Genomic DNA, 25,139 nt, shown 5'->3' with positions numbered 1-25,139 from the left:
CGGCAGGGTGTCAACGAAGTAGTGAATGCTGGGAAAGCAATGCCATTAGGGCTGCTACTTTTGGGTTGTCTTAGGTCAGCTTCACCAGGTGAGCCATCGCACACATGCTCCTGTAAGCATGAGCTATAAAACCCCAAGGTATCAGTACAAAATGCAGGGCAGGGTTGTGTGGGTTTAAAACCACATTCATATTTGGGATGTACCTGCTGCATAGCAATGGAGTCTAAATGGTAGTGTCAGCCATAGCCATGAAGAGAGCTGCCTTAAACATTCCATAAGTAAGTGTATCATACACAATGCAAGGATAGGTGACATCATACAGAACTGCAGAAGAAAACGCCCCCTCTCTGCTAAATTTGTGCTTTAGAGGAGTATGATTAGTTAAGCCTAAATATTGGGTAATTTTCATGGACACAGATTTCTCAGAAAGCCTGTGGAAGCTGAAGGAACCGCACTCATTCTCTTATCACAGTGACAACACACAGTTAATACTTGTCCCACCCAAAGCCCTTAACAGCCTCCTGTTTGATGCAAACGGGTAGTGAAAGGACAATGGGTGAAAACTACACAGATCCCTAGTTTGCATTCTGTTCTGGCTTCTCCTTGCATGACCATTGACACCAGGGTAGCAACGGCAGTGCCAGGGGTAGCAAAGGGTAAGCCCAGGGTAGCAACAGAGACCCCTGTTACCCCAGGTTGAGATCCGTGAGTATTTCCTCTAGCTTTGTAATGCTCCCCTCTGTGGTAACAGTGTACTATGTAAAGTAACCTATCATCTCTCTCACTTGCTCTCTCCTTTTCTCTCTCTCTCTCCGTGTGTCTCTCTCTCTTCTCTCTCTCTCTCTTTCTCTCTCTCTCTCTCTCTCTCTCGCTCTCTCTCTGCTGCTCACTCCTCTCCCAGGTACATCGTCCTATCCAGGCCCTTCTGCTTCGAGCCCGGCAACCAGTATGAGATCGCGATCCGCTTCCAGCGCTTCGGCGTGCAGCACCGGCACATGGCAGCTTTTATTTTAGTCGATTCGGTAAGTAGGTCTGTGTCAATGTGAGTACCCAGTGGCTGGTAGAGGTGAACATACATGTGTGGCAACAGAGAGATCCCTGGGGAAGGGGCTTCCACTAGGGGTGGGTGGAACTGGCTGAGTTTCACTCCTTGGAATTCAGCAGAGTTACATGGAAACTCCGCAGGATTCCACAGAGTTCCGCGAACGGGCGGAAATCGGCATGCTGCGCTGCTCAACCTGATTTTTAGTGACGGAAACTCATCCTGCGCTGAAAAATAAGGCACCACGTGGCACACCAGAGGGTGCCGCTGCTCCCATAGATTGTCCCACTGCGAACGGTCGCAACCGACCCTGACCATTCACAATCAGAAAGAATTTTGCCAGGTGCCCTTCTAAAGCCTGCAAATAATGCTAGGGGACGCAAAAACCATTGGCGAGCTGCATGCAAGAAAAACTCCGCCACGTGGCGGTTGGCGGGATTTAGCCTGAACTCTGTGTTACGCTTGTAAGTAGAGTGTCCAAATTCCACCAACTCCGCCGGCTGAGCGGAATGTATCGCCCACTCCTAGTTTCTACTATGAAATATGATCACACCTCTTCATGTGGATTCCTGACCCAGCTGATGATGTCACCTAGTCCAGCAACATGTACCAAATATAAGTTCCTTCTTTGAGTCTTTTGTCATCATCACACTCAAACGCCAGCAAGGTAGTTTAGTTGGCGTATGTATATCCTGCAGAATTATGTTTCCGCCCAAATTAGAATTCCATTAGGGCCCATCGCTTAGGCAACTGCATCGTGTTATTTGCTACTTTAATTAGCTGTACAAGCAAAGTAGCATGTGCTGTGTTAAGAATGCAATTTATTAACCTATTGCTTACTACAAGGGATAATTTACAGAGTGGTGCCCTCACTTTCTAGGAATATATTTCCAGAGTCCATCAAATCTCTGATTTATAACTTGCTAAGGGCTATCTAGCTTTTGAAATATAAAAGAATAGTGTGCATTGATTTTAAAAATACAAACGCTGCAGCGGCAGGGCCTCTGGATTACATTCCATCACTTTTTTATGCAAACCACTGTCCCTTTTTGAGAGATGCCCCATGATATGCAAATCACCCTCACATAGCTTAAGATGTTGATGTCCTGCAACTACCAGTTCACAAGACTTCAAACAATACCATGTCCCCAGCCTATAAGGCAAGAAGGCTTCTTTCAGAGAAGGAGGTCTCCTCTAACTCACACGATAAGCAGTGCCATCGCTTTCCACCCAGCACCTTCAAGGTGACTGACAGAAGTCACCCCACTGCAGAGCCTTTGCCTGTAAATGCAATGGCCTTGCAGTTATCTAACGTAAGGATGCCGCCGCATCATGATGAACTCACCTCCCAACCTGTCAATGCAGAGCCTCAGGAAATCACTAATAGAACATGCCATACGTTGACTCAGTCAAGCAGGAAACATCCTTTACAACGCAACTAACACAACGCACTACCATTACAACAAAACTTTTACAATGCAGGATCCATTACAACGCATGCCCTTACAACGCATGCCATTACAACGCAGCTGCTATTACAACGCATGCTATTACAACGTAAGTATGGGTAAGTATTTAATTTAATTTTAACCCCTACACCGTCCAACACTTACCCTACTATTACGCCCCCCTGGAGTTAGAATAGTAAGTTTAACCCCTACACTATCCAACACTTACACTATAAATTACTTACCCATACTTACGTTGTAATTTCATGCATAGTAATAGCAGGTACGTTGTAATGACATGCGTTGTAATGGCATGCATTGTAATGGATCCTGCGTTGTAAAAGTTTTGTTGTAATGGCATGCGTTGTGAAAGCATGCGTTGTAATGACCAACATCCAGTCAAGCATCCTATTGGTTGAGGACGGTGGAACATGTTTCTTAATGTACATAATAGGTCTCACTTCTGCATGAAGCAAGACACAAGGCGCATATATTTCTTTCCCAGTTTTGGACAGAAAGGCTTGCAACCAAAACGCTTTAAAAGAAGTTATAGGAATAAACCTTCTCTGCGTGCCTATGACAAGTTGTGCCACCCTGACCCTGTATGTATTCTGGACAGATATATGTTTTCCCACAGAGAACTCAAAATCCCAGGGCCACGCGGGTGGCTTTCCCTTGAACAGTAAAGGTTTTTAATATCAGTCTGGGCTGTGGTGGAAGGGGGTCACAAAGTGTGTGTCCCATTTTGAGAGCCACTACTCTCAACAAGGCTATGTAGGGCAGACTCTGGGGGCAGCATCTATTCGAGTCAGGGATACTGACTATGGCTCTCTGACTCACTAGTTTTACAGGTGTCTCCAACTCAGGGTCTAGTGGGATTTAGGACTGTAGTGTCCAGGACTAGTGACCCCTAGTGGTCACCAATACCATGCCATCTTGCCTCTAGGACACGCAGAGAAGGGCTAACGATTCCCAAAGGTGGGTATGCTGATGTTTAGGTGGTATGGTTTTGGCAGCCATTTTGTAAGGCCAGAGAGAAGCTATTTTTGGTATCCCTTCTTTTATTGTAGCATCTCCTTAGCTCGGCATTTGTATCTCTGTAGAGTGTCACCCCCAACTCCTACTGTAGCGAGGAGACCCAGGCTCTTCAAACTTAGCCGAGTGACGTAACTCATCCGCAATAGAATCACAACAACCCTAAAGCACAGTGTTATAAACTCTTTTGTAGCACCAAACATAAGGAAGTTATAATCACATTTGGTATGGTTCTCTAGGCCAAACCTAAACGTTTATGTATCATAATGTTTCAAGTACTATTATCTCACTAGACAGTCAGGTTCTTAAGTGTTGTCTATTGTAGTACACTGCTTCCGGAGCCTGAAACCACTACCACCTCCTGGATTAAACCCTGACATCTTGACCCCACTACCCTCAGAGAATCAATTCCCAGAAGGGAGCACTTGGCCATTGCAAGTGGAGTGCAGCATTGGGTACACACTGGTAAATGACCGTGATCCACAAGACAGAGCCCCGTAACCTCTGAACCCAAGTACAGGTCTCACTGTTTTGTAGTTCGGCACTCAGAATCCCCCACGACAATACACGGGAGACTCACAGACATATGTTCCCCCACCACGAGAAGCTACCTGTCCTAACATTTATCCTTTAAAAATAATACACCCATAACACAAGAAAACACATCCTACATCAGACAGAATCTATGAACTGTAAGTCTTTCAGCACAAGAGTGCTACAACTCTCTCTAGACAAAACCTTTATCCATCGACAAGAGTCACCTTGGACCAATGAGTGCTCTCCCAGTCCGCACCATCACAGCTACGCAGAGGCACCTGAGCATTCCTCTCCCCCATATTCATGCCTTGGAACCACAAGTCTGATGCGACCCAGATAGACTAAAGCCTCAGACTGCAACCGGTCCCTAGTGCCATAATTGATACGAAGAGCGACACACTCAAAATGCATTGGGTCAACTTATTCGTATCAATTATGGAACTGGGGATTTTGACATGCTGTATCAAAGGCTAATGAGCATTATACACACACTTGAAAATTGGAATCGCCCTGTTTTACAATTCAACAAAACGTGAAATAAAATGATGATTAAGGAAAAAATGTGGCTGAAATTGATTAACTTTGGAATTGATAAGGTGGAAGCATCCTGGGACTGATATAATTTATATCAGCTTGTTCAGTGACCCTTACTAAGGATCCCATAACCACTCTTTCCGTACCTCCTGAAAGGCTTATCCTTTGGATCTTTGTTCACCCTTTTAAGTTTTTCCCCACAGCTCATAGATTTCGATTTCGACAGACAGGTTACTCCGTCACAACGGTGATGGATATCCCGTCCAATGAAATCTAAATTCCTTTATTTCCTATGAGATTAATATTTTACCGGTGTGACGGAGTAACCCGTCCACCAAGGTCTAAATGAGGCCGATAGTCTTCTCAAGGCTCTCCATGTGTTGTGTGTTTCTCTCTAATATCTGCTCATCATGTTATGGACCTCTTCATATATCCTGTGTCCTTTATTCCCTCAGCTGGTTCTACTGCCAAGGTTTTCAGAACTGCCAGGTTTCCATGGAAATGACCCCATCTCCGTGCACCACCGCGAGGAGATGGAACGGTACAAGTGCCTGGATTCCTTCAAGATGGCCACCATGCCCGCGCTCGCCGAAATGTGCATCAAGCTGGTGTGCAGCATCTCAGCCATCATACACGATGGGGCGTTACGTAAGTACCCCCACGAGCTGTGCTCGAGGCACACAGATCTTCTGTTGTTAATGCTCGGGAACGATATAACCTACCACTTCTTGTAAGACATCAAAAATAAAAGAAATGAAACAAGTTTCGGAAGTTAAATTGCCAAACAATAATTTAGAGTTTAATAATAATTAAAAAGAAATGGTAACTTATATAATGCATGTATTTTAATATTTTGGGAATGTAATATTGTTTTTCCTGTTTCACTTTGTATAATTTTACAAAGTTTTAAGCAGATTTATATATTGCTTTTTATCAAAACTGATAATCCTTGCATTGAATTACATAGAAATTTCATAAGAACATTGGGGCCGATTCACAGAACTTACTTAAGACAAAATCCTAAACTTACTACTATTGGTATTCACAGAAGTTAGGATTTTGTCTTAAGTTTGTCTTAAGACAGACTTAAGACAAACTTAAGACAAAATCCTAACTTCTGTGAATACCAAAAGTAGTAAGTTTAGGATTTTGTCTTAAGTTAATTCTGTGAATCGGGCCCATTATGATTTGCTTGTGTTTGGTGTTTCCTCTTTGTTAGCTCCTAGTGGCTGGCACAGGATATTACAGCGGATTTACCTCTACAACACGCCCTTAAGATTAAGTGTCATCCAAGCAGAGCTTTAAGCCCAGGCATTGGCTTACATCTACATGTGCAGAGATCTTAGATCTGAATTTACCTTTGCAACTTAAGCTCATTATGCGGTTTTAGACTGCAGATGTTTCTGACAGCCAAGCCTCACATGCTACAAAAGTGAAGGATTGCCTTTAACCTGTATCCATAGATTGGCAAAGGCCTTGAGAGCCAAGTTCATCGCACAAGAGACCTGAGCTGAAAGATGATTGGGAAAGTTAGATTCAAAGTAACATGTTTATAGAAAGGTGGCTACCCGGTGAACATATGCTGTCACACAACCTCTGAAGATATCTTGCTCCCTTGCATATACTACTGAGGGTGAGTTGGGAACTACTCTGACTGCATGTCAAGTGTGTGCTCTCTATCTCTCTCCTGGTAGCTTTTTGGATTAAACATTCTAAAAAAACAAAAATTAAAAAAAAGGGTAGAAAAGAATCAGCAACAAAACATTCTTTAACCAAAAGCACCCACTAGAACAAAAGTTGCATGTCAACAATTTTCAATCAATCATTCAGGAGTTTATATAGCGCTGCAACTCACTCGTGAGGGTCTCAGGGCGCTGAGTGGGGAGGGGTGCTGCTGATCCGTCTGGGCGTGGAGGTTCAGTCGTAGAGCCAGGTCTTGAGATCCTGCCTGAATTGGGTCAGTGACGGAGATTGCCTCAGGTGGAGGGACATGATGTTTCAGGTTGTGGCAGCGAGGTAAGAGAAGGATCTTCCTCCGATTCTGGTCTTGTGGAACGGTGGCCATGGCAAGTTTGGCAGAGCGAAGTTGTCTGGCGGGGATGTGGAATGAGAGGCGGTGGTTTCAACGTCGTGGAGAGCTTTGTAGGCATTTGTGAGGTGCTGGAAGGTGATTCTCTTGTTGACTGGGAGCCAGTGGAGTTGTAGAAGGTGTTATGTGATGTGGCTGCGGCAATGCATGTGAAGGACCATTTTGAACATTCGGTAGTCTCCTGAGGAGTTTCTGTGTGACGCCGCAGGACAGTGCTTTGCCATAGTCGAGTCTGCTGGTGATGAGCACATGGGTGACCACCGTTCTGGGGATCCATCTGAATGTCTTTCGAAGCAGGTGGAGCGTGTGGAAGCAGGATGAGTATACAGCATTGATCTGGAGGGTCATTGTAAGCGAGGAGTCCAGTATGATACCGAGGTCACAGGCGTGGTCCATGGGGGTGGGAGGGGTTCCCAGTGCGGCGGGCCACCATGAATCATCCCAGGCTGAGGGGGCGGGTCACAGGCTGAGTACTTGGGTCTTGTCCGAGTTGAGCTTGAGTCAGCTGTCTTTCATCCAGCTGGCAATGGCCTTCATCCCCTGTGAAAGTTGATTCTTGCAGCTGTGGGTTTGTTGTGAGGGAGAGAATCAGCTGGGTGTCATTGGTGTAGGAGACAACATTGAGTCTGTGGTTCCTGACGATGGCCACGAGAGGGGCCATGTTGTCATTGGCTGGGGCTCAAGGAGGAGCCCAGGGAAACTCTGCAGCTAATCTTTGTAGGTTCTGAGAGGAATAGAGGAAGTCTGACTTGCTGTGTTCGGCCGGTAAGGAAGTAGTGGATCCAGTCCAGGGCCTTGTTGCGGATGCTGCCGTCATGGAGTCTCGTAATTAGGGTGCAGTGGGAGAAAGTATCAAAGGCACACAAGAGGTCCAGTAGGGCTGTGGTTTTGCCTTGGTCAAGGAGGCAGTGGATGTTGTCGGTCGCAGCGAGGAGTGCTGTCTCAGTGCTGAGATTTCTTTGGAAGCCGAATTAGGAGATGCCCAGGACATGGTTCCTTTTGATAAATTCAGAGAGTTGGGCGTTGATGGTCTTCTCAATGACCTTGGCTAGGAAGGGAAGGAGGGAGATGGGTCTGAAGTTCTTGAGGTCAGTCAGGTCAGAGGATGGGTTTTTCAGCAGGGGGTTGATCTCCGCGTGTTTCCATTAGCAGGGAGTCTTCACCCTAGAGTGTTTGCAGAAGTTTGTTGCAGAGTGAAGTCTGGTTCCTTGGCTAGTAGCATTCTTTGTCTGTGGTGATGCTACAGGGTTTGCAGCAGTACTCATTAGAGTCCATTTGTTGATGTTCAGGAAACATTCAATGGGATCCCTCCACTAATCTCAGAGTAATAAGCCATAGCTACAAAACAACCTGTCTTCTGAAGGTATTAAGCTGATGGCCTGAGTGTTCCTATGTTCTGCTTCCAAGCACTTCATTGCCCAGTAGGGAGGTTCCACAGCAGGATGCAGCTTATAGTGGAAGGGATACTCAACTGTTTATGTATCAGATCAGACGTCAGCAATGCTGGTCCAAGTCCTTCTGGAGAAAGGGTAGCACAAGTCTTAAATGCCCCTCCTTCCCACCAATATAATGTGGGCTGGTAATTACTTTGTTTTAGCCTGGAAAAGGGTCTTGAATAAAGTGATGGAAACTACACATGGTCTGCAGGAGGACGATGAGCCCAGCTGAGTCTAAGGCAATGGTAGGCACTCACCCAATACCAAGATATCCTGGGTCTTGCCTATGAAAGTCCATGTGGCTGTGCATCGGCTCATAGTATCTGAGCAGTGCTTGTGGTTCCGCTCTCACTATAGAAGAAAGTTTTTAGTTGAAAAAGTTGCAGGCCATGGATATTCTCACCTACACAGACCGCAGTCCTTAACCTCACACTGTTCTCAGAGATTCCGTGTCAACACAAACAAGAAGCGGAATGTTCATCTCTTCAAGGCGTGCTTCATCTGTCAGGAATTTGGAAACTCTGAACTCCGCTCTTTGCTTAATTTGGAGAAATCTTCCTAATTCCTCTTAGATTACGTACAAGAACATGAGTTGGTTACTGTCCTGCCCGTACATTCAGATGCACGACAAGCACAGCTCACACGGCGTATGCAGCCACACATGCACAAGCACAACATCCTCACCCACGCCCACAAAGCACTCCACAACGCCGGACCAGCCTACCTGAACAGCAGACTCAGCTTCTACACCCCCACCCGCCAGCTCCACTCAGCCAGCCTCGCCCTCGCCGCTGTCCCCCGCATCCAACGAACGACCTCCGATGGCAGATCCTTCTCCTACCTCGCGGCCAAGGCCTGGAACACCCTCCCTACCCACCTACGGCAGACCCAAGACCTACTCGCCTTCAGAAGACTCCTCAAGACCTGGCTCTTTGAGCAGTAGCAGCGTTCCCCACCCCAGCGCCTTGAGACCCTCACGGGTGAGTAGTGCGCTTTAAAAGTACTCTGATTGATTGATTGATTGACATCTACTTGCCTCACTTACTTGAAATGCACTTCAGAGCAGTCATATGGAATACAGGCAGCCAGCTTCAGGGGGCATTCCTGGGCACTCCAGAGGAACCTTCTGCCTGAGTCTGGCTTTGCCACGGACTGACAGGTATACAAGGGACGTTTACCAGAGTGGTGGCCCAGGGCTGTGCTGCAAGTTACCTTGCCGTGCTGCCCTGAGTCAAAGGGAAAGGCCAGGAATGTGCCAGTACGTGCATTCCTGTCCTTCCTCCCTGCGCTGGTGTTCTTTCGCCAGCCTAGCACCAGCGTAGGCACCCTTCCACCATGTTGCAGTTCCAGACCTGAGTGCATGTCTTACAGTTGGGATTGGTTTATGCAGGAAGGGGCACAATATCAATCCATGGGGGCGTTTTGCTCTTTCTATGTGTGCTGCCGAGTGCAGCGCACATAAAAAGAGGGAAATACAAGGAGCAATAAACATATTTCTCCTTGTTACGCCCCACTGGGAGGTGTAAGATTTAAATGCATTCCCAGGTTTACACGCCCTTGTAAATCTGGTAATGCGTCAAAAACCATTGGAGTTGTGTGAGAACACCCACCGCAAAGCCCATAGAATGCCTCCCTTGCAAAGACTAAGGCAACACAGTGATTTACGCAGCACAGAATTACGCAAGCCACGCCAAGTGGCTTTGCGTGGCTTCATAAATATGACTTGGGGCTTTGCATCATGCATGTACCACTTGACGCGAGGCCTCGTAAATATGCCCCACAGTTTATGGAGCTTATTTACAAGCACATTGCACCGCTGGTGCGTCACGTTTAATATGGGAAAAAGTGACATACCAGCTGTGCATGGGGCTTGTAGATAAGCCCCCATGTATCTCAGTGCATCCAATGTTTATCACATCCCATTAAACAACCTGAATGTGCCAGGTCCAAGGGAACAGGGGTGGTGGTAACTCATGAGGAACCTGGTAACAGAGTGGAGGCGGGATGATACGGCAGTACAAGACGAAGGCATAAGGAGTTGTAGAATACTGAAGGGGGTTGGACAGGAAAGAGCCAAGCATGATACATTGGTGGGTTGCTTGACGGTAGTGTTGAACTTCAGCGATTAAAGTGAGATTCACATGACTTGCAGGAGTCCATTCTTTTCATCTCTCAAAAGCCGCGGGCGCACATGTCTACATGACGTAGACTCCCATCGGACACAACCCTGATCTGATGGGAGTTTCAGGTCAAACTGGCTCAGCACCATGGATGCCCACCAGAGTCGAGTTGCTTTGCTAACAAATAAGTATGTTTCATTTAATAAGCACAAGCAAGAAAAAAAAGCTGCCACAATGGGCATGCTGAGAGCCATGGGCTAGTGCGCAACCCCATCTCATGCCCATGTACGTGACATGCACTGCAGAATATTGATTAGGGAGTCCAGTGTGGTATACCTGTCATAAATGTAAGTTTTATATGCTCTGCTTATATGTTTAATTCAGTGTCTGAGAAGACAAGCCATGTTGGATAACCTCCACCCCTACATAGGCTACAAACACACTACAAAAATTCCTGCCTACTTAGGGGCACATTATCAAGCCCCTATCACCACCACAATGTCACTTTTTGTGACGTAGAGGCTTTCCACCTCAAAACCCATTGAATTCGACACTGTCACCTATTATCAAGGGCCGTGATAATAGGTTGCAGTGCCGAACTTAAGACCAGGAAAATCCTGGTCTTAAGATGGCAAAAAGAGGAGAAAAGCTTTTATTTCTTCTCTTTTTTGCTTTTTCCATGTGTGCTGCCTTGTGCAGCACACATGGAAAAAGCTAAATGTTTTTAAATGCCATTTTGTAACTTACATGTGTGCTGCATGAAGCAGCACACACATAAGTCACAAACTGGAATTTAAGGTTTGTTTATGTGCAGGAAGGAACACCTTCCTGTACATAAACAAACCTACCTGCTTGCAGACACCCTTGCACTCAGGTGCAAAGGTGCGTGCGTGGGCGCTAAATTGTAAAACTTAGCGCCATCACAGGGGGAAACGCCAGGCTGCACCATATCCTTGATAATATGGTGCAGCCTCGTGTTTCCGAAGTGGTGGTGAGAGACGTTAAGCCAAGAAGGCTAACGCCTCTCTCCGCCACTTCCTTGCTAATATGCCCCTTAGTGTGCAAAGTGGTGTCAGAATCTGCCCAAAAATGTTTGAACGAATTTGTGCATGTTGTTCGTAACAGGTATTCATTTGTACATGTATGTAGCTAACATAATCTGTGGTGGATACTGAATGCTAAAAATGTGTTGTCATGTTGATTTCTTGCAGCGTGCCAGTGTGACCTGCAAGGATCCACCAGCGCTGTCTGTGACCGCCTGGGTGGGCAGTGCAAATGTAAACCCAATGTCATTGGACGCCGTTGTGACCAGTGCGCCCCGGGCACCTACGGGTTTGGCCCATTTGGCTGCAGTCGTAAGTGTTAATGTAGCTCACAGAAACATTAGAAACCAGTGACCTGTAGGATGTAACTGATATTGATACAAAGACTGTAGTAAAGTGTAAACATAGAAACCACATTAGACTCCTTCAAAGAACACAAACACAAACAAGTCAAATTGTGAACATAGTAAACACAAAATCATTTATTTGTAATACTTTATATCCACATCTTCACTCCTTCAATCAAGACATCAATGCCACACTCATGAACCCTTTCAGCTATGCACCCACATGCCTATATATGTTTCATTCCACATCACTGTGCATGTACAGTTATATGCTTGTTATCTGTCACTCTATGGGCATTTATATGATTTTTGTCAGTGTATTTGTATGCATGCCTCTGTGTGTTGCCTGACCGTCAGACAAATCACTTTAAGATTCCCTTTCCAGCTGGGTTCTAGCAAGGAATTTTGCTTAAGGTCAAACACAGAGGGAATAAAAAATCCTTAAGACCTCACTTTTTCCAGTCACTAACCATCGGATGTGCACAATAGCTTCAACGTTGGTGTCATCACGCTTAGAGGAAAGTCCTCTTGGCCCAAGTCCTTCCGTTAACTTCTAATAGCTTGAGACTAAGAGCCCGATTTGGTATATGGTGGTATTTACTGTGTCCGTCAAGGTGACAGAGGACAGTACTTCTGCCACTCTGACAGACTGAGGACTGCCATATTTAGAGATCACCGCCGACCCACGGGTGATCTATGTGCATTCATAGGAGCCACAGCCACCGCGGCTCCTGTGAAGGCACTGAAGATTTGGTGCTGGCCACTGTCTTCTAAGCAGCCTCACACCAAACTATTTTGTCCCAAAACAGGACAGAAAAAAGGGCATCTCACCCTCTCCTAAATATGGTGGATGGTCTGATGTCCTTCCTCTAATGGCCCCTACTACATCAGCGCATCGGAGAACGCTTTCCAATGTCAGAGCCTATGGAAAACCCCCATCGTATAACTATCTCAGAGTAGAGCGGGCGGACAAAGGGTTTGGTGGCAGGTTATTCTGTTATGTTTGTGACAGAGTACCCAGTCTGACAACTTTAATCCCTCCGACGCTCATGATGAGCTCAGCTCGTCATGAGCCACGGTTCTCGTGTGCTCATGACGAGCTGAGCTCACGCCGGGCTAATTCCCCTGCTGTGCTGAACGTTCTAAGGAACGGCGTGGTCATAACGAGCTCAGCTCATCATAAGCACACGAGAAACATGGCTCATGGCGAGCTGAGCTCGTCATGAGCACCTGGGCTCTGTGCGCGCCCCCCTCCCCCCAGCACAGCGGGGGAATCGGCCCCGCAGCCGAGGGGTTAAATCAGGTCCATAGTGTCGAACATGGTTGGTTTCTTCTAGAGCATCAAAGTGTCAGGGACCTGGGCTGGGTACCTCCTACTGCAAGCAAGAAGGCACTCTTATGCCCCCTTCCTATCCATCCACCCTCTTCTCCCCCTTTCCCTTCTTACTGGAGAGTAAGAATGCACTCTCATCAGGTCAGGCTTTAGGGCACCAGTATAGGTCCCTCTAGACTTTGGATGAATGTAGCTATGTGGGGCATAAAAAAATACTCCGTGTCCCCCATACGCTTGTGTAAGTTGGTTAACTGCGTGTTCGGCCCCTCCTATTTTCCTCTCTCTTTCATCCTTGATTGGACTGCAGCTGATCAAGGCCACACCTATATCAAAGGGTTGCTCCATCCTCTTCTTTGTGTTCCAACATCTTGGTGTCCATTCTTTTCTCCAGTGTCATCTGCTATCAGGACCCACCGGGTACCTCATCGCTTGCTGGGAACAGGGAACCACCTTGACCAGGGTTTCCTCTTCTGGGGTTAACCATCAAGGTGAGGGGAGAGAATATGATTAGCCAATGAGTGAACTAGAATTCATTTTAAACCCGTCCCCAAGAAGGTGTCCTTCTACCCAACCATTTTAAGCCGCCTTACCAATAACAAGTGGTAACTTTTGTGCCGGAAAAGGCAGGAAGGTAAGTGGTTAGGTGGCTCGACGTGCCCATGAAGATTTCTCATCTCAGGAACCTCCTGCCTCTGCACAGGATCCCCTGTACTTCCTGCCCACTGGCTTTATTCTCTCTCTCACTGTCCTAACTCACCGCTCTCTTTGCTGCCTGACCCTATATATATCTGCAAGCAGATAGCCCCCTGAGAAAGCGCCACTCTTTGATTTATCTTGGTTCGCTTGTTTTTATTGGCTGTCTATCTCCCCGCTGTTTCTTGTCTACCAATCAGTGCTCCTGTTTTATTTATTTTCATAAGTTACTCCACCCTGTTTTAATTGTCGGTTTTCTTGGATACCACGCTATCAGCAGTATGTGTTTGTATAGGTGCATTTGATGCATATGACAGACAAGATCAGGTGCTTTCAGGGTGGTATGGCTGTAGGTGCATTTTATGCCTATGCACTTTTTTGGTGCCTGAGTTCACGGGGGCGAGTAGTGTGTCGGATGATTGCAATTTGTCATAGAAGTGAATGGATGCAAATTTGGGGATTTTTGAAACATGCAACTGTTTACGAGGTGTCAAGTGTGGTACACTGAGTGCTAGGGTGAGAATTGGGAAAACTTAGAGTCAGTCCTGCTTTTAGATGAACTACCAGTTTCAGTGAGTGTGACTGAAGCTAGAACTGAGGTGAAACTCTGGGGGGAGGAGGGAGGAGGAATCTGGGAAGAGTGACAATCTGGAATGTGAAACACTGCATGATGCCTAGAGAGGTGGCAGGCTTGGTCACCCTGGTAAGCTTTGGAAAAAAATGTGCTCAAAGAAGCAGATATGAGGATCGATTTAGTGGATAGTTTAAAGTGTAATGTAATTTACTGGCTGTAATCACAAACATAGGAAGTACTGAAGATGGCTAATTTCAGTATTGCCACTAGAGGGAGTTTAAGCATCAACAATCTGGAACAGGGCACAATAGTTCAACCTTATTTGTCTTCCTACTTTACTACTTTTCAGTGATCTGGCGGGCGGGCGGCGTGGTGGTCCCCCCTGCGGTGCGCTTTCAAAGGCGGCGGTGCCTTTTAAAAAGCCACCACAATGGGATCGCTTGACAAGGTTCCTTCACGGCATAGGCTTGAAAGTCCATGCTGTGCAGGAACCTATGTGCATGCACACAGGCAGGGCCGGACTGGGAACCAAAACCGGTCCTGGCAAAGTGCATGTCCGACCCCCCCTCCCCATTTTCCCCCCCCACACCGGGCGGGCTTGGGGATGCCGCCGGGCTCTTTGCCGGGACCGGTTTTCGGCTGGTTTTGTTGCAGGGCCGATTTTGCAGCTATGCTGCAAAACCGGCCCCCAGTGGTCCAAAACCGGCCCCCACCCGTGCGGCGCACCGGGGGATTGCCCGGTGCCCGGTACGGCCAGTCCGGCCCTGCACACAGGGGGCACGTTATGCCCCCTGTGTCCATGTACATGCGGTGGCACAGTGGGGACCCCTTTGTTTCCTCTCTGCCAGGCTTTTCATAGCGGTGGAACTGCAATGAAAAGCCTGGCGGAGAGGAAACTTGTAATATGCTTGGTATGACCGTCACGGTCCACACCAAGCATATTGCTGCAACTGACCGCCGCTCCTGGAACAGGGATTGGCTGTTCCCTGGGCGAGCCGGCGGTCCCAGGGCGGTCTGACTGCCTGAGTCATAATCCGGCGGTAGGCCCTCTATTGCGGCAGTGGCTGGAACTGCCACAGCCGTGCCATCACGAGTCTGGCGGTCCTCGGACCACCAGACTCATAATTGGGCCCTAAGTGATGATATTTGAAGTTGCAGTTCAAGGATCGTGCGGTAGAACTAGAGTTCTGCAGTGGTACAAGTCTGAGCTCAAAAGTCGCTGCAGAGAAGCTGAGGGAGAGAGTTTGCAGTGAGCTTGAAGAGGAGTCTGGAAGAGTCCAGAAGGCGGAATGGGCAAATAACTCAAGACCTTATTTACGCTGGCTACTAACTTCTGGGCGAAATGGTCGGTCCTTCTTCTCTCAACCATGGCTGCCAAAAGTAACGCTGGCTCCTTCCTGCAGCCACTGTGTGGCACTGTGGCTTAACCATTCTGAATATCACATGGAAGAGGCGTCCCTCTGTAGGGGCTGTAAATGGAGGGGGAAGCCAAGCAGCATAAAAGGACTCCAGTGAGGCAGGAGAATCCAAGGAGAAAACAGCCTGGCAACCACAAACCCCGGACTGGAGTAGATGAACACTGGATTCAGCTGGAGCAGGATTCCAAAGAAACTCCCTAAAGAGAACTAGGGTCCTGTGGACAGGAGAAATAGGAAACAAGGCAAAGTAATCAGAAGGGGAAAACTATCATCAGTTTCCAGAGTATTTGTGATGTATGGTACTGATTTTCCTGCTTCTTAAATAGCAAGAAACAGGAAATGAAGACCGAGTAGAAGCAGGAAGTGATCCGCCATGACGGATTGGAGTACTCATGTACCAGGTATTAGCCGATGAGGCCAAATTTGATTGGAAAAGACACATTGTGTCATTTCTTGATTCATGGACAGCACAAACAGAGAATGAAACCATATTGCGTACAAGCATGGACCCAGAATCCCCAAAAGAAGTTTCCAAGGTAAGGTTGTGAATGGATAGAAGTGATTTGCCCTCACACAGCCTTTAAACAGAACATGGTGGTGAGAAGGGCCCACAGAATTCACAACCTTTCCCGTGCGTTAGCATGCAGAAAGAAAAACAGGCACCCAACTCAACTGTTGCTGCACAGTCCATAGAACCAGACGAAATACCACCCCCTGAGAAGGACTTTCCCTCCCCAAGAGGAATGCAACACCCTCAGACAGATGCTCCTGTGATCTAGGGGCCCGACTGCACCCCCACCTACTGAGTAGCGCAACACTGGCTGATGGAGGCGATGGTCTGATAGTTAGGATTTAAATATGGCTGCATTGGATGATCACTGCTGTGTTGGAGAAGTGCTTGGTGGGCTTTGATTGTTCATGGAAGCAGGTGAGATGCTCCTGGTGCTTAGTAGCCATTGGAGCACATATTTGAAAAGATTGTGTGTCTCCCATTCCACCCAGAAATCCAAGATCTGTCTCAGAAAACCTTCCAAAAATGATGGAAAAGCAAACAGCCTCCTGTTCATTACCCTCAGTATGTTCGAAGTTCAGAGAGAATCAATAGTGTGTAGCTAACACAGAACTATCCCCTGTGCATCTTGAGATTAGTTAACACTATTGGGATCAACATCTTCACTTATGCTGATGACCCCTAACCTTTGTGGAAGCTCCCGCCTTCCTCCCTGGAGCAGTGTTGTGTGATGGATCTTTGCAAACTGTCAAAAAAGGAGCTTTGCTAAAGCAGATTGTGGTGGTGGTGGTGTGTGTGTGTGTATTTGTGTGTATGTGGATGTCTATGTATTTTTTGTCTGCCTGTGTGATTGTATGTTGACCTTAGAGCATGGTGTGGGGGTTTGCACGTCTGTTGGTCTCCGTGCAGGGATGCCGGTATGTGTTCTGCATGTTTATCAATTAGCATGTCTGTATGCTTGGGTATTATATACGTGCTGCCGTGTGTGCACAGGTGTGTGCATGTAAGTTGCTTTCTATGACACCCATTGGATGTATGTTTGTTATCTGTGCATTGTGTGATTCTTGTGTAAATTATTTGTTGTTGCAGTGTGTGCCTGGACGTCGGTATAGTTGTTGGTCTTTGTGTGCATGAGCACCTGTATATGTTTTGGCTGTGTGCATGTGTGTAAGTGAGTCTGTGCTCCCGAGGGCCTGTGTCTATGTCGCTCTGTGCACAGGTGTCTGTCTGTGACATGCTCCTCGGTGCCGTGTTTGTATTGATAGTGCTGTCTGTAAGCGGGTTGCCCGGTGTGTATGGAACGTTTTCATGTATTGTTGTGGTCCTCTGTGTGGCATAATTCAGATTGTGCGGGTATTATACGAAGAACAATCTCATCAGCTGTACCAGTGCTAATTCATACATGCGGTAACATTTGTGTTCTCTGCTATAAACCCAACCTAAAGTAAGCGAGTTTTCCCTGAAATGGCCACTAGATGTCACTCCTTCACAAGGAATGTTTATACTCCAGACTTAGCGCGTCGCTGGGAGTTTGAGCTGCGCGTACATTCTGCAAGTTCGGCCTGTTTATTATTCATTTTAGAGGCTTATTCACAAACAGCTGCGCAGAAGCATTTCTTATCAACATCAATACAATGGAGCCGCGCGCCCCTCTACTTTAAAGACGTCATCCATTGAGGAGAAAAACAAGGTCCCTCCCCTCTCAGTCCTGCGTCGCTAACACTCACCACCAATAAGCACTACAGAATGCTGGCTTGTTTGATGACGTCAGCTTGGGTTGTGAGATCTATTGTGACGAATGACCCCTTTAAATCCGAGGGGCGGATTTACAAGCCCCTTGCGCCTCTTTTACGCCGCCGTTGCGTCACTTTTGTGATGCAGCGGCGGCGCAAAAGATGCCACATGGTGCGGGGTATTTACAACGTGACACATCTGGGAGATGCGTCACGTTGTAAAGCCCTGCGCCAGAAGGATTGCAAAAAAACACAGTTGATGGACAGAATGTAGAACAATGTCATACATTCACCCCAGTACAAGGATCTGGGCCTAAATCCATGTTTTTTTGCACTCCACACCACCCTGGGTTAGACACTGGCTATATGCAAATCAGCTCTGACCCTGTGCCTCATGGGAACAGTCCAGCCCGAACTACCAAGCCATGTCTTTCCCAGACCGGAATCAAGCATCCAAGGACCGGTTTCTGGCTATCAGCCTTCATCAGCCTGGATAGCTTGACTCCAGTGGTGTGGAGAGCCTGGGACTCACGTCTGAGCATACCCAGCCCACTCGGGGTGAAAATTGCAAAAATTACAGAATGGAATGCCAGAAACCGGTCCTCGGAAGCTTGTTTCCGGTCCAGGGAAGGCATGGCTTGGCAGTTTGGGCTGGACTGTTGCCGTGAGGCACAGGGTCAGACTGATTTGCATTACAGCCATGTCTGAACTGGGGTCGCAGAGTGGGCTAAAGAACGGTGATGGATCAAACCCAGATCTTTTGACTGGGTGTGAGTGTTTGATTGATTCAGATGCTCAGTCCATCACCACCCCCTTTTGTACCGCTTTTGGCCACCATAAGTGTGGCAGGGTATGCTCAGACGTGAGTCCCTTGCTCACTTTGCCACTGGATTCAAGCAAGCCGGGCTGAAGACGTCTGGAATGCCAGAAACTGGTCCTCGGAAGCTAGTTTCCGGTCCAGGGAAGGCATGGCTTGGCAGTTCGGGCTGGACTGTTCCCATGAGGCACAGGGTCAGACTGATTTGCATATAGCCATGTCTGAACTGGGGTGGCAGAGTGGTCTAAAGAACGGTGATGGATCAAACCCAGATCTTTTGACTGGGTGTGAGTGTTTGATTGATTCAGATGCTCCGTCCATCACCACCCCCTTTTGTACCGCTTTTGGCCACCATAAGTGTGGCAGGGTATGCTCAGACGTGAGTCCCTTGCTCACTTTGCCACTGGATTCAAGCAAGCCGGGCTGAAGACGGCTGGAATGCCAGAAACCGGTCCCCGGAAGCTTGTTTCCGGTCCAGGGAAGGCATGGCTTGGCAGTTCGGGCTGGACTGTTCCCATGAGGCACAGGGTCAGACTGATTTGCATATAGCCATGTCTGAACTGGGGTGGCAGAGTGGGCTAAAGAACGGTGATGGATCAAACCCAGATATTTTGACTGGGTGTGAGTTTTTGATTGATTCAGATGGGTATACACCCGTTACAACGCAACTTTTACAACGCATGACTTTTACAACGAAATTTTTACAACGCATGATCCATTACAACGAATACCATTACAACGCATTTTTTTACAACGCATATACTTTTACAACGCATACCATTACAACGTAAGTATAGGTAAGTAGGGTTTTGGGGTAAAGGGGTATTTTTAGGGTTCAGGGCTAGGTTTGGGGTTTTGGGTAAAGGGGTATTTTTACGGTTCAGGGCTAGGTATGGGTTTTTGGGTAAAGGGGTATTTTTAGGGTTCAGGGCTAGGTTTGGGTTTTTGGGTAAAGGGGTATTTTTAGGGTTCAGGGCTAGGTATGGGTTTTTGGGTAAAGGGGTATTTTTAGGGTTCAGGGCTAGGTTTGGGTTTTTGGGTAAAGGGGTATTTTTAGGGTTCAGGGCTAGGTTTGGGTTTTTGGGTAAAGGGGTATTTTTAGGGTTCAGGGCTAGGTTTGGGTTTTTGGGTAAAGGGGTATTTTTAGGGTTCAGGGCTAGGTTTGGGTTTTTGGGTAAAGGGGTATTTTTAGGGTTCAGGGCTAGGTATGGGTCGTTGGGTAAAGGGGTATTTTTATGGTTCAGGGCTAGGTTTGGGTTTTTGGGTAAAGGGGTATTTTTAGGGTTCAGGGCTAGGTTTGGGTTTTTGGGTAAAGGGGTATTTTTAGGGGTCAGGGCTAGGTTTGGGTTTTTGGGTAAAGGGGTATTTTTAGGGTTCAGGGCTAGGTATGGGTTTTTGGGTAAAGGGGTATTTTTAGGGTTCAGGGCTAGGTTTGGGTTTTTGGGTAAAGGGGTATTTTTAGGGTTCAGGGCTATGTATGGGTTTTTGGGTAAAGGGGTATTTTTAAAAATTAAATTAAATTAAAAAATTTTTTTATTAAATTAAAATGTAATAAAATTAAATTATATTAAAATTAGTAACTTACATATTTTAACAAAATTATATACTTACCTATACTTACGTTGTAATGGTATGCGTTGTAAAGGTATATACGTTGTAAAAAAATGCGTTGTAATGGTATTCGTTGTAATGGATCCTGCGTTGTAAAAGTTGCGTTGTAAAAGCATGCGTTGTAATAGTATGCGTTATAACGTCATACATCCATTCAGATGCTCCGTCCATCACCACCCCCTTTTGTACCGCTGCACCAGAAGGAAGCGTTCCTGCGCAGGGGGGAGTGTTCCAGTGCAGGAACGCTTCCTAAAAAATGTACAAGATTTCACGCAGTCACTTTTGTGCCCATGCTTCATCAAAACCCTGCGCCTGCTTGAAGCAGGCGTAAGGATTGACGCAGCATTGGATAGATAGGGCCCCCCAGAGCATTGCTGGAGCTGCGTCGCGCCTGCGACGCAAGTCCAGCAATGCGGCGTTTTTGCCCCATGGTGCGTCGCTTTGTAAATGCGCCGCACCAATAGTGGCGGAGCCGAGGCGCCTGAAGGAGGAGGTGGCCTATCAGGCGATCTCACAGTTACAGCCTAAACTAGTCTGACTCTCAGTAGCATGGATTACTAAAGAGGCCTTCCACCAGAAAGAAAGAATAACAGTTTTAATCAGTCGCTCCAACAATTACCATTAGCACCCATTACCATTTGCTAGCCCGCCAATCAGAATGCTCCCTTTGCAGACCATATTTAACTTGCATGCCTGGAAAGGGAGCATTCTGTGTCTGGCACTGCCCAGCCGACACCCCGTGTGCAGTGGACAAATATGGAGCGCTGTAGGAACACGAGCAGCCTCTCCGCTGAATGTTTGGATGAAAACACATCTCCATTCCCCCACAGCGCCCCTTCAGCCTCTTCCCTGAATGTTTGTATAGAAACCCATCTCCATTCCCTCACAGAGCCCCCTCAGCCTCTTCGCAAGAACTGCCGGTTCACAGAAGGCTCCTTGCATTTGTTCAGTGGAAGCCCAATCTGCCTTAGAAAAGTATGGAAACATCAATAAAGCTTTTTCAGTTTTCTTTGGCTGATTGGGCTTCTCTCAGCAAAGGCAAGTGGAGGAGCCCGGGCTGCCATTTGTGATCCGCAGGGGGTGAGGAACGATGGAGCTGTGTTTTTCCTCTAAACAGTCAGTTGAAAAGTTGCTCCTACTCACAGAGTGCTCCATAGTTTCCTTCATATTTTGGGTGAGAGTGTGATAACGGCCTTATTGACCTTATCCGTAAGGCAGCAAAATCCGTCAATTGGCTGCTCCTTTTATTCTTCCTTCCCTTCAGCTATGCCCCATAACTACGTGCAGGGTAATTAACAGCCGTTATTGCCTGTAGGTGTGGACAATATCGCTGAAATACTGAAGCCTTATAGCTCGCAGTAGCGGGCTGTACTGGCTATTAAATGCCTGCTCCAGCGTTAAATAAGCGAGCAGAACTTTTATAGCCGGTATAGCCCAGCTAAAAAGGGCTATAAGGCTATTAGAACATTATGTCACTAGATGGCTATTAGGGCAGAATGTTCTAACAAATGAAACAAAGGCCTCAGAGCCCGAGGGGTTGAACCCATTTGGTGCTGATGACGGCTCCCGGCCGTCATGAGTTACGGTGGGCGTGTGCTGATGACGGCCGGGAGCTGTCATGACCACGCCCGCGATCGGAATGTCCCGCACAGGCGCGGAATTCCGGCCGCAGCCATGGGGTTAAATTCCCTTGGTCTCCAAGAGGCCTTTGTTTGAATGAATGAATACACACTTATATAGCGCATGGTTACCCAAGGGCATCCCAGTGCATCAGTTTAAACAGCATTGGAATGTTGCTCTGCGGGCCTTTACCGGCCCATAGAAGCTCGGAGCACTCCATTTTCTGAAATGGAGTACTCCACATTCCAATGTTCTAATATGAATTATATGATGTCTGCATGGGTTTTAAGGCAGATTGTGAAAGTGTTTATGTTTCTGCTTGTACCTTCAGAGTGCAGCTGCCACCTCCAGGGGTCCTCCTCCAAGTTCTGCAATCCTTCTACCGGCCAGTGTCCCTGCCAACATAGCGCCACCGGCCGCCAGTGCGACCAGTGCCTGCCGGGGCAATGGGGCTTCCCGCACTGCAGACCGTGCCAGTGCAACGGGCACTCCGAGGAGTGCGAGCGGAGGACTGGTGCCTGCATTGCCTGCCGAGACTTCACAACGGGCCGCCACTGCGAAAAGTGAGTGTTGTGTCGGCTGAAAACAAGTGCTGTGGGTTAATGCATGTAAGCTGCAGGTGATATGGTCAGATCCCCGTAGGGTCTAAACTACGCTTTCTCCTTCTCAGGTCGGTGAGAGAAGTATTATGGTGGACTCTAATTGCACATTTAATAACTAGACAAAACAAGGCAGCGTGATACGTGCAATCTGTCAGTGGTGCGCGTATTGCGGGGGAATGGAAACAGTTAAGACAGATTCACAAACTGCGTTTTTTAGTACGTAAAGTAGTACTACAGTATTATACTTACTACAAAATGCAATTCACAAGCCTGTGAGTTTAAATCTCCACCTCCACCACTCCTGTCTTTTCTATTGGAAGATCCGCACATATGTAAGTTTAGTAGTTAGTAGTAAATGAGGGAGGGGCCATGAGAGAGGCTGCAAAAAGGGGCAAACTTAGTGATGAATGTGTGGGACTTAGATAGGTGTATGGAGGGGTTGAGGAAGGAAAGGGAAGGGTTTAAGGCGGGACATGCACCCACTACCAAAAGAGCAAGCCCATTGCTATTCACAAACTGCACTTCTAAACTTACTACAGCCTACAGTGATCCAAAACAGGGGTAAATGTTCCCCAGCTCAGAGCTGGAGTAAGTCCAGCACCACACATGGCCAACCCCTGGTACTGCAACACCCTCCCATAAAAAACATAATGGAGGTAGGGACTTAAAAGAAAACATACAAGAAATAAAGTTAAAGTAAATTAAACTATATAAACTTGTTAACAATATAACTAAATGTAATTTAATGTTAAAAGAAAAGCTAACAATAAAACATGTTTATCATTTCATTTTAAGATCTTTTAATCACCTTGTTCGAATATAAAAATAGATGCAAAATTATTTTTGATCAAATATAATTACTATTCTTTTAATTAATACTGTACAACACTTTTAATTTTTCTTAATCCATTTTGTAAATATGCTTTAAGTGGGATTTTCTTTTAATTTGTCTCCCCAACATTTTTTTTATTAATGTAATATATTCAATATAAATACAGGTTAAATTTAAATTGAATTAACAGTGCTGTAGCCTTTTCTATTTTGCCCTATATTGAAATCAAATATATAGCAATAAATTACATTAATATTTAACATAAAATATTTTACTAATTATTTTTCTATTTTAATAAATATTTCTACCTCTTTTACTATTCAGATCTCCCAAACAAGCTTTTCTAAACCCTTCCCTCTGACTCTTCCCCCCCACATCCGCATTTTACTTATCCCAAACCCCCTTCTACTGCTATGAACTCCCCCAAAATATAAAAGATATAAAAGGACTTTCTAGACCCTTCCCTCTTCTATCCCTCCACTACTCCTTTTCATTCCAAATAACGCACTAACATGTCCACCACTCAAATTAATTTCATATTTCCCTATACTAATTTCCCACTAATCCTGTTTGGGTTCCAGGGTTGCATGCTACTCGCCAAAAAGCGCTTCAACACCTCATCAGGGGTAGCAAGCGTTATATAAATGCAAACCTTTTCCTGCTTCTATCCCTCTACTATTCTTCTCAATCCAAATAACAGATTAACATATCCACCTATCAAATTACTTTTGCAGGTTACTATACTAATTCACTAGTAATCCTTTATGGGTTCCGGAGTAGCATGTTACTCTCCGAAAAAAGCACTTCGACTCCACGTCAGGGGTAGTAAGTGCTATATAAATGCAATTACAATACAATACAATATACTTTACCATATGGAGAGCACCACCAAGAAAAGGGGGTCACAGTTGCATCAGGGTCTGAAAAAACATAAATGATAATAATTAGTATTATTGATGGCTTCATGTTTGTGACGTGAACGGTTGTGTTTCGCTCTGTCCATGTAAACTCTGGGCTGCTGCAGGTCACACAGTTGCCCTGGCACCATGAACCCCCTTGGTGACCTAGTAGTACACTGGTCCCCTGCCATGTTTGTTGAGGGGTTGGCGCAAGTGAAGAAGGGCTGCCATCCCTCCCCGCCTCCTGACCAACCCTGTCTGTGCTTCCTTTCACCAGGTGCTTGGATGGTTACTACGGTGACCCAGTGTTGGGTTCTGGCCAGCAGTGTCGCCCATGCCCGTGCCCTGGGTATCCCGGAAGCAGGAATTATCATGGCAGCTCCTGCCACGCCGATAAACACACCAATCAGATCATGTGCATCTGCGCGCCGGGCTATTCAGGTAAGAGACAGAGGCGAAAGGTGCAGGTGTGTCCATCAGACAAGAAAGGTAATGTGGAGAGAGAAAGAGTTGGAGAAGAGGGAGGGACAAAGAAAGAGAGAGGCAGACAGAAGTACACAGAGAGAAAGAGAGTACCAAAAAGAAAGACAGAGAGTTACAGAAAGAGAGCAGGAGAAATTGGGGAGAGTGACAGACAGAAGGAGAGAAATAGATGGAGAAAGAGTCAGAGGGTGGAAGAGAGAAACAGACAGAGAAAGATGGCAACGGATGGACAGCCAGACATGGAGAGACATGAATAGAGCGGGAGAGAGAGACATAGAGAAAGAGAGAAATATAGAGAGTAAAATAGAGGATGGAAGAGACACAAAGATGCAGAGAGAAATCAAGAGAAGGGTAGAGAGAGAGCAAGAGAGCAAGAGAATGA

The 25,139-nt window shown here is 46.6% G+C and overlaps 1 protein-coding gene across 1 annotated transcript in view; it reads left to right on the top strand.

Annotated features, from left to right (window-relative positions):
* Window positions 1-25,139, top strand: part of LOC144782452 (laminin subunit beta-1-like) — a 385,361-nt gene that overhangs the window by 261,746 nt on the left and 98,476 nt on the right. The window contains exons 18-22 of the mRNA XM_078661828.1: window positions 902-1,022; window positions 5,052-5,244; window positions 11,453-11,596; window positions 22,273-22,504; window positions 24,552-24,715. Of these exons, the coding sequence (XP_078517954.1) occupies window positions 902-1,022; window positions 5,052-5,244; window positions 11,453-11,596; window positions 22,273-22,504; window positions 24,552-24,715 (854 nt within the window). The remainder of the gene's footprint in view (window positions 1-901; window positions 1,023-5,051; window positions 5,245-11,452; window positions 11,597-22,272; window positions 22,505-24,551; window positions 24,716-25,139) is intronic.

The sequence above is a fragment of the Lissotriton helveticus genome, chromosome 9 (assembly GCF_964261635.1).
Source record: "Lissotriton helveticus chromosome 9, aLisHel1.1, whole genome shotgun sequence".
NCBI lineage: Eukaryota > Metazoa > Chordata > Amphibia > Caudata > Salamandridae > Lissotriton > Lissotriton helveticus.
Note: the sequence above shows the minus strand (reverse complement) of the source record. Positions and strands in the feature narration are given on the sequence as shown.